General features: G+C 51.7%; 1 protein-coding gene across 1 annotated transcript; it reads left to right on the top strand.

Moving 5' to 3' along the window:
- Positions 1-1647: 1647 nt before the first annotated feature.
- Ocstamp (osteoclast stimulatory transmembrane protein) lies at positions 1648-9127 on the top strand. Its single transcript, XM_013010733.1, has 3 exons — positions 1648-1691; positions 4026-5028; positions 8741-9127. The coding sequence occupies exons 1-3, from the start codon at positions 1648-1650 to the stop codon at positions 9125-9127; spliced, it is 1434 nt and encodes a 477-aa protein (XP_012866187.1).
- Positions 9128-9450: the final 323 nt, after the last annotated feature.

The following is a 9450-nucleotide window of genomic DNA, read 5'->3' as shown; positions in this document are numbered from 1 at the left end:
CTCATTATCCTGTCTCTCTCAGGCAGCGCTGGCTGCTTGGAAGCTTCCAGCAGCTTCTCAGATGGGCTTCAAGGTCACACTCCCCACCCACGGTGACTCCTGTACTCAGAGGCCCCTGACTTCTGACTGAGCCCGTGCGCTTCCTCTCTGTCTCATGGCTCTGAGTCTCACACCCTGAAATTCCCCTCCTTCCGCCAAGCTGGTTCTAATTCTGGCACTTCACAGCCCCTCCGGATGTGTGGGCTTTGAGGTCAGGCCAGCCTGAATGGACAGAGGTGGTATCCACCTGTGCCTGGGATTGTCCCACATAAACCCCAGCTGGCTGGCTCCCTGGCGCTCAGAAGAACTGCTCAAATGCCAGCCTCCTCTTCTGGGCTGTTTCTTCTGACCAGTTTAGTGCTCAGCTGTGTCCTGGGTGATGAAGTAGGAGGGGGACAGCAAAATCTGGGCTCACTCGGGCACAGCTGGCAGCCTAGGCAGGAGGGAGCACTCTTCAGTCCCTCACTGACCTCTCCCACAAAGCCTACAGCAGAGGCGGCCTGAGTTCAGAGAGAGACAGTGTCTTGTTCAAGGTTACACAGCATGGCGATTAGCAAAGCTAACATTTGGGTTCAAGTGTGTGTGGGGGGTGCTGTGATTGAGGCTAGATGCCCCCCACTAGACACTAAGACAGCAGGCCCACTCCAGATCTGCACAGGTTGTAAGTTGGTACCTCCCCTGGCCGGGGCCCGCACACCCCTTAAGACCGCGAGCATGGGCCGGGCCTCCTCTGTGCTGCTACACCCGCACTGGGCATTCCTGTGTCACTAATGGCTTTGCATCTGTGTGCCTGGTCCTTGGGGCTGTGCACAGGCCCTGGGCCTTCTGCGGGGACTCAAGCCCTTGAGGGTCTAGCCACGGGCGTTTCTTCAGTCCAAGGGGATGGGCAGATGGAATGCCCTGGCTGTTCCCCCACCCCTAAAGACCCATACTTTGTGTGTGGAGAATAGGGGGGGCTCAGGAGAGATCCCTGGGGGTCAGAGGCCCCCAGGACACTGGAGGACCGAGGTGTTGAGGGACGTCTCTCCATTCCAGGTAGGGTGGGCTCTGGAACAGCCTGGAAGGGGATGTGCAGGGCACTGATGGCAAGAACTTTACATGTATTGAGCACCTACTGTTTGCAGTGCATTCTGAGGTAATCACAGGGCTGTGAATTTTGCCTCTACAATGCAGTGCCCAGGCAGTCACTCACCTCGGTTTCAGCAAGGGTCTCAATGTCTTCTATGGGTTCTTGGCCTACCCTACCCCTGCCTGAAGTCAGGGATCTTTGTGCCCCCCTTGGGTACAGAACTACCGAAGGGAGAGGAAGGGTGAGCAGAGGGAAGCTCTTAGCCTCACTCTCCTGGGAACACCTTCCGGGGGTCCAGATCACAGAAGGCTGAAGACCGGCTTGCTCTCCTCCCACCCCTCCCTGGAGGGCATGAGGCAGCTCTTCCCACTTCCAGGGAGGTGGGCCTCAAGCAGGCGGAGCCAGGCTGCTAGGAGCACTCAATCAAAGAGTGGGAAAGCAGAAGCCACGGGACTTCCAGAGGGTCAGCGATTGCCCGCCTCCATTCCACCTGCCCTGCTGCCGGAGGCCAGCCACCGGAGGACCCCTCTCCAGGGAACATGAGGGGCCTGTGGGGAGCCACCCAGCGCCTCGCCAGGAGTGGGTAGGTCTGGGACTTGGGCACTGAGGGTCACAGGCAAAGCTGCGCCATTCCTGTCTGCATGACCTTGGGAAACTCCTCACCTCTCTGAGCCTCAGTTTCCCCCTCTGTGAAATGGGAATGAATCCAGTGTCCCAGAAAATTTTAGATGTGAGAAAATGCATATACAGGGCTTGATTCAAGGAAGCATGGGATGGACAGCAGCTAGTGTCCTTATCATTTGCACCATCCAGCAGAGCGTAGCACCTAGTATGATGGGCACTGGCTTTCAGTTCTTAAATGGTCTATACCGGTAGCTATTATTTTACTAGCTCTCCTGTTCTGAATACTAATTTTTTTTGGTTGGTCATGGGGCCTGAACTCTGGGCCTGGGTGCTGTCCCTGAGCTCTACCATTTGAGCCACAACACCAGTTTTCTGGTGGTTAATTGGAGAAGAGTCTCACAGATTTTCCTGCCTGGGCTGGCTTTGAACCATGATCCTCAGAGCTCAGCTTCCTGAGTAGCTAGGATTACGGGGGTGGGGGGCACCAACACCTGTCCTGAATATTAATTATACAGGGGGATGCACATCCAAATTTGTTCAAGGGCCAGGGGTGGAGTGCTGGAAGTGGTACAGCCCATCAGAGTGCCTAAGGTCCCAGATCCAGCATCTTGCTACTCTTGGCTGACCCTCTGCAGTGTCACTGCAGCTCCACTTCTGGTTTTTTTTTTTTTTTTTTTTGGTCCAGTCATGGGGCCTGAACTCTGGGCCTGGGCGCTGTCCCTCAACTCTTCAGCTCAAGGCTAGCGCTCTACCACTTGAGCTACAGCACCACTTCCGGCTTTTTTTCTTTTTGCTTATGTGGTGCTGGGGAATTGAACCCAGGGCCTCATGCATGCAAGGAAAGCGCTCTACCACTGAGCCACCTTCCCAGCCCCACTTCTGGTTTTTTGATGGTTAATTCTAGATAAAAGTCTCACGGTCTTTCCTTGCTGGGCTGGCTTTGATGGTGATCTCAGCCTCCTGAGTAGCTAGGATAACAGGTATGAGCCACAAGTGCCCGGCTTACATATATATTAAGTGAATAAATGTAAGGGCAGTAGAGTAGAGAGGTTCCCTAAAGGTCAATTGATCTACCCTCCTGGCCTGTAAGTTACAGAGACACTGAGGCCTTAAAGAAGCAAATGGCAGCTGGACACAGTAGTTCATACCTATAATTCCAGCTAGTCAGGAGGTAGAGACTGAAGGATCAAGAGTTCAAGGCCAGCCCAGGAAAACATAGCATAAGACTGTCTCCAAGACAAAATAAAAAACAAAAGGGCTGAGGGCATGGCTCATGTGCTAGAGTGCTTACCTGGCAAATGCAAGGTCCTGGGTTCAATCCCCAGAAGGAAGGAAGGAAGGAAGAAAAGAAGGAAGGAAGGAAGGAGGGGAAGAAGGAGGGAAGGAAGGAAGGAAGGAAGGAGAGAAAAGAAAGAAAAAGAGAGAGGGAGGGAGGACTGGGAAGGTGGCTCAGTGGTAGAGTGCTTGCCTTGCATGCATGAAACCCTAGGTTTGGTTCCTCAGTACCACATAAGCAGAAAAAGCTGGAAGTGGTGCTGTGACTCAAGTGTAGAGCACTTGCCTTGAGCTGAAGAACAGTGCCCAGGCCCAGTGTTCAGGCTCCAGGACCAACAGAAAGAAAGCAAGATAGAAAGCAAGCGAGTGAGCGAGCAAGCGAGCAAGCAAGCAAGCAAGAAAGAAAGAAGAAATAGAGAGGAAAAAAGAGGGGGAGGGAAGAAAGAGAGAGGGAGGGAGAAAAGGAGGGAGGGGGAGGGAGGGAAAGAAAGAAAAAGATAGGAGAGGAGTGAAAGGAAAAGTCTAGGGTGACTCACTGAGCCACAATGAATTCCAGAGAAATTGTTTTGCTCTGTCTTTGACTATTTCTGCCTCTCTCTTCCTCCTCCTCTTTCTCTTCCTCCTCCTCCTCTTTCTCTTCCTCCTCCTCCTCCTCTTTCACTCTTTCTCTCTCATATCTGCATATCTCACTCCATGACATTTTGTATTGCTCTCACAGTACTGCACATGTATTGTGGCAGCCCAGATAACCAAACTCACATGCTAAGGAACTCTGCATAACCCTGGGCCCTTACTTCACAACCCCTGAGAGAATAATCCAGGGGAAGGCTCTGATTGGTTCATCTGTGTCATATTGAAAGGGGTGGTTCCCTCTGATTGGTTTACTTATGTGGATAGGGGATGGGTATCCCTGATTGGCCCACCTGGAGGGTGTGCCTGTTCTGATTTTTCAGGGCAGGGAGAGTGGGAAGACACCTTATCCTCCTGACAGAGGGTCCTCCTATTTCCTTGTATGCAGATGGAGATTCTGGCACTCAGGAATATGCAAAGTGCTTGTTCCTTTGCAGGCTGCCTGGGATGCCTTCTGCCAGCCTGTCCCAGCCAGCTATGGTCAGCTGCTAACCCAGCTCCTCCTTTGTGGACCCCTGGCTATGGCTGCCACAGGTCTGATTCATCATTGGCTGGTCTCCTCTCAGCTTTACCCTCTGGGACCCTCAGCTGGGGTGACGACTGTCTGTGGCCTCCTGCTCTTCCTCAGCCTGGGCCTGATGCCCCCAGTCCGATGCCTGTTTGCGCTTAGTGTGCCTATCCTGGGCACCGAACAGGGCCACCGGCTTCTCCTGTCCTACAGTGCTACCACCCTGGCCGTTGCTGTGGTGCCGAATGTCTTGGCCAACGTGAACGCGGCAGGGCAGGTGCTGAGATGTGTCACTGAGGGCTCCCTGGAGAGTCTGCTCAATACCACACAGCAGCTGCACGAGGCGTCCAGGCTGTTGGGCCCCAAAGGCCAAGCCGGCAGCCGGGGGCTGACATTGGAGGCCCAGGGCAATGGCTCTGCCTTCCGCCTGCATATGCTCAGGGTCACTCAGCAGGTCCTGGAGGACTTTTCTGGCCTGGAGTCCTTGGTCCGGATGGCAGCTCTGGGGACCCAGTGGTTGGCCACTGGCCTGTTTATTCTAGGCCTCTTCCTGGAGTCGGCCTGGTACCTCCATCGCTACCTTTCGGACCTGCAGTTTGACAACATCTATGCAACTCAGAAGCTGGCTCAGCAGCTGGCACAGGCCAGAGCCACACATCTGCTAGCCCATTCACCCTCCTGGCTGCTGCAGACGGCCCAGCCGAAGCTGTCCCAAGAGGAACTGTGGAGCTGTGCGTTGAGGCTGGGGCTGCTGGGGCTGCTCATGGTGGCCACAGCCGCGACAGTGGCCACAGACCACGTGGTGTTTCTCCTGGCTCAGGCAGCCGTGGATTGGGCTCAGCAGTTGCCCACTGTACCTGTCACACTTACAATCAACTATGACGTAAGTACATGGGGAAGGAAGGCCCTGGGCCATTCCCTAGAAGAAGCAGGGTGTGTTAACCCTTGACTGGTGGCTAAATGTTGTGTGTTTCCCCCGTGGCAGCTCTTGGAGCAGCCATGGGGCCTCCGGCATTGGTAGATGTTGTAGGGAACCCACCCCCACACACTAGTTTGTGAAATGAAATCTCTTTCCATCCCCTATTTCAACCTTCAAGTTGCTTGCCCCCAGGTCAAGGCCAAGGTCTTCTTAAATAGCAAAATGTTCTAGACCCATTTTCCTCATTATAGAAATGAAATCAATCCTCCAGGGAGCCTCTAGAGGCTGTGAAACTATAAATAATGTCTCCAAAACAATTTGACTTCACAGCACATTCTACTAACCACTCACTAGTGGTGGAATAATTACTAACAGTTCACATGTGATATGTCAGGCTAGATGTAAGGTTTAGTAATGGTGTGGAGCAGGAGTAGGCCACCTATGACCCTCAAGCCAATTCCAGCTGTCTTCCAGTTTTGTAAATAAAGTTTATTGGAACACAGCCTTCTACCTATTTTTGTATTATCTGGGCTGCTGTACAAAGGCATGGTGAGGTAGTGGTCAGGTAGGACTGTATTACCTACACAACCAAGAGTATTTACAATCCAAATATATACGTATATACATACATACATACATATATATATATATACATATATAGATGTTAGTCAAGCTACTTGCAGTAGGATGTATTTACTCTCAGGCCAAGATTTGTGTTTTTCAATCTCTTGTTGAAATCTTTTCACTTTACTTTGTGAGATCTCACACAGAAGTTTGTTGTATGAAACATTAGGATAGATCCTGTGCTGTAACACAAATGATATATTTATCAGAGTACATTTGATATCTAGGAAGTTTTCTTTTAAACTGCACAAAATCAAGTCAACCAAAATTTAGGTGGCCACAGCCAGATTATTTTTTTTGCCAGTCCTGGGGCTTGAACTCAGGGCCTGGGCACTATCCCTGAGCATCCTTTTTTTTACCCTCAAGGCTAGCACTCTACCACTAGAGCCACAGGCGTTTTCTGTTTATGTGGTACTGAGGAATTGAACCCAGGGCTTCACGCATGCTCGGCAAACTCACTACCACTAAGCCACATTCCGAGCCCCTATTTTTTTTGGGGGGGTCCGGTCGTGGAGCCTGAACTCTGGGCTTGGGCACTGTCCTTCTTCAGCTCAAGGCTAGCACTCTACCACTTGAGCCACAGCGCCACTTACGGCTTTTTTCTTTTTGCTTATGTGGTGCTGAGGAATCGAACCCAGGGCCTCATGTATGCAAGGCAAGAGCTTTACCACTGAGCCACCTTCCCAGCCCCTAGCCCCTATTTTTTTATGCAAGAAAGTAAGCTAGAAAATTAGAGTTTATTGTAAATGGTAAGGGAATCATCTTATGAAAGTTTTCTCCAATCACAAATACAATATGTGCCTGATGGCTTCCCATAGGTCACAAGAAAGAAGTGTGTGGCCTCTAATTGGATCAAATTCATCAAGCCTAAGACACCCCCATTCCAAGTCAGCCTATCATTTCATATATTGTTAAGGGAAAGCGCTGTTTGTCCATCCTTAATGGATACTTATCACTTTCCATCTCAGTTGTGGTCACAGAAAGTAGTTCACTTAGCATTTAACATAGAGTTAGTTGGTCATATCTCATGCACACACACACAAGAAACACGGGGAAGTCGTTATTGATTTTCCTGGCTTGCTCCAGATCAAGCCCAGGGCTTCTGAATGACTCTGGACCAGTTGTCAAGTCTGAGCCTCATCTCCAACCTCCCTGTGCCTGGTGCTCCTCCCTCATCTCTCCAGCATTTTCTTCCAACTTTGGGTTATCAGCTTTGCAAGGGTTGGTGCTGGCCCTCCCTGATCATCTGAGAAAACATGCGTTGGACCTACTCCTCCATGCCCAACAATCTTCCTTTCCCAAAGTGAAACTTCCTCCTGCCTCTCACTGAGTGTGGCCAACTGGCCTTTGGCACATGGCTCAGTGACTCAGCATGACTCAGTCCTGTCCACTTCCATGAAGTCCCTGTGTAGGTTGTTGCTTGGCAAGACTGTAACCCATCCACGCGGTCACTCCTCAACAGTGACTGCTTGCAGTGGTGCTGGCAGCTCATGCCTATAATCCTAGTTACTCAGCTGAGATCTAAGGATTATAGTTCCAAGCCAGCCCAGGCAGGAAAGTCTGTGAGACTCTTACCTCCAGTTAACCACCAAAAAGCTGGAAGTGGAGTTGTGGCTCAAGTGGTAGAGTGCCAACCTTAAGTGAAAAAGGTAAAGGACAATATCAGGCCCTGAGTTTAAGCCACAGCAACAGGTGTGCGTGTACGTGCATGCGCATGCACACACGTGTGCACACACACACACCCAGGCATGTATGTGTGGGCGCACAACTACTTGTTTTGCTCTCTCCACAATCAAGCCCCAGCTGCCCTATCCTAGGTTTCATTGGCCACAAGAACCATTCACTTCTAGGCCAGACATTTGCTGGATGGCAATCTCTCTGGAAGGGCAGACTGCGCCCAGTCCCGCAGTGCTTGTAGCTGGGCTGCAGTGATGTTCTGAGCCCAGCACCCGGAGAAGTGCCTGTCTGCACGTGCAGTGCCAATGGCAGGGCTGCTGGAAGCACCAACACGTCCTGCTGACCTTAAGACAAAGCCCGATTCCAAAGACGGTAAAAAGTGAACAAGCTTGAGTCTCAACTTTGAATGCCACTACAAAGCTCGCAGACCAGAACAATCATCCTCCCCACATACAGAGGAAGATAAGAGGCTCAGAGATGCTGCACATAACACCTTACTTCTGATTCTAAATAGAGGAAAAAATCCTCATGAGCTGCTAAAAGTGCAGTTCTAGGGTCCCCGGCTGTGTCTCATGCAAACAGCTGGGTACTGAAGTCCTGGGGCTCCCCTCTGATCTTCCATCTCTCTGCGCTGCATTCTTCCGTGCCCTCGCAAACCTAGGCACAGCCCAACTTGAAGAGCAGGACAGTAAGACCCGCCTAGCTGGGGAGAACATCCAAGATGGTCACATTGAATTCACTGTGAATTTTTGTTTTGAGCTAAGGTGCTCTACTATTTGAGCCACAACCCTATCTTCTTTTGCTCTGGTTGCTTTTTGAGATAGGGTCTCACTTTTTGCCCAGACTGGCTTGGCAGCTGGGATGACACTAGCCCAATTACTCTCTCCTAATTACTCCACCCTACCCTCCTCCTGCCTGCCATTGGGCTGAGAATGCAGTCTCTAGGAGCTCCACTTTTTCAGTAGCTAGGATTACAGGCACGAGCCACCACACTGGGCAGGATGCCCCCACTGCCCTTTTAATGAGGCTTCTGCTGGCCTCAACCTCACAGGCCTGTGTCTATTGGATGGAAGAGTAGAGGGCTGAATGAATGCCCAGAGCATGAACTGGTTTTCTCTATAATACCAAAGTAATAATAATAATAACAATAATAATAATAATATTTGTATGGTGTTTGTAACTTTTACAAAAGAACTGGTTTCAGCTTCAATCCCATTTGGACCTCCTTAAACTCTGGGTGGTGGGTTCATTCTCCCCCTGTTTTTCAGGTGAGGGTAGGGATGTGGGGCCCTTAGTCCCTGCCAGTCTGGCTGGTGGGAGACTGCTGGGCAGTGGTTGGGTGGCTGACTGCAACCTTTCTTTCTCCTTTCTGAAGGCAGCATACACAGCCCTGGGCTTCATCCCCTTCCTCTTCAACCAGCCTGTGCCCCAGAGCCCCTGGGTCTCTACGCACGGCTCCTACCAGTGGGAGTTGCACCTCACCTCCGGCCACTGTCCACTGCTGCCCGCCCAACAACCCTGTGCCGCAGGCCCCCTGGCTGCTGGCACCCTGCAGCTCCTAGCGGGTGGCACCGTGCTGCTGCGCACCTACGCCCGGCGCCTGCGGCACAGCATTGCTGCCTCCTTCTTCTCTGCCCAGGAAGCCCGACGGGTCCAACATCTGCATGCTCGGCTCCAGCAAAAGTACAGTCAGCGTCAAGGCCGGCCGCTGCCCCTGGGGGCTCCTTCCTCTCCCCGGATCCCCTCCTCAGGATGGACATGATTGCTCCAAGAAGAACTTGGAGAGGTGGGGCAGGGGCTAGAGTCTGGAGTGGCACTGATGTGAGCAGTAACTTTGGTTTTGCTGCTGCCCTGGGTGGCCTCTCTGAGCCTCAATGGTCACACATCCCCTAGCTGGGGCCTGAGCAGGGTGAGGATGGCTCATGACTCTAATAGCTCTGCAGGAGACTGAGAGCTGCTAAGGATCACAATTCGAAGCTAGCTGAAGAGGCTCTTATCTCAAATTCATCACCAAGAAGCCAGAAGTGGGCCTGTGGTTCAAGTAGTGGAGCACCAGCCTTGCTCAAAAAGAAAAAAAATCTAAGG

Source organism: Dipodomys ordii, unplaced genomic scaffold, assembly GCF_000151885.1.
Source record: "Dipodomys ordii isolate 6190 unplaced genomic scaffold, Dord_2.0 Scaffold13, whole genome shotgun sequence".
Taxonomy (NCBI): domain Eukaryota; kingdom Metazoa; phylum Chordata; class Mammalia; order Rodentia; family Heteromyidae; genus Dipodomys; species Dipodomys ordii.
This window is presented reverse-complemented; position numbering and strand designations above follow the sequence as displayed.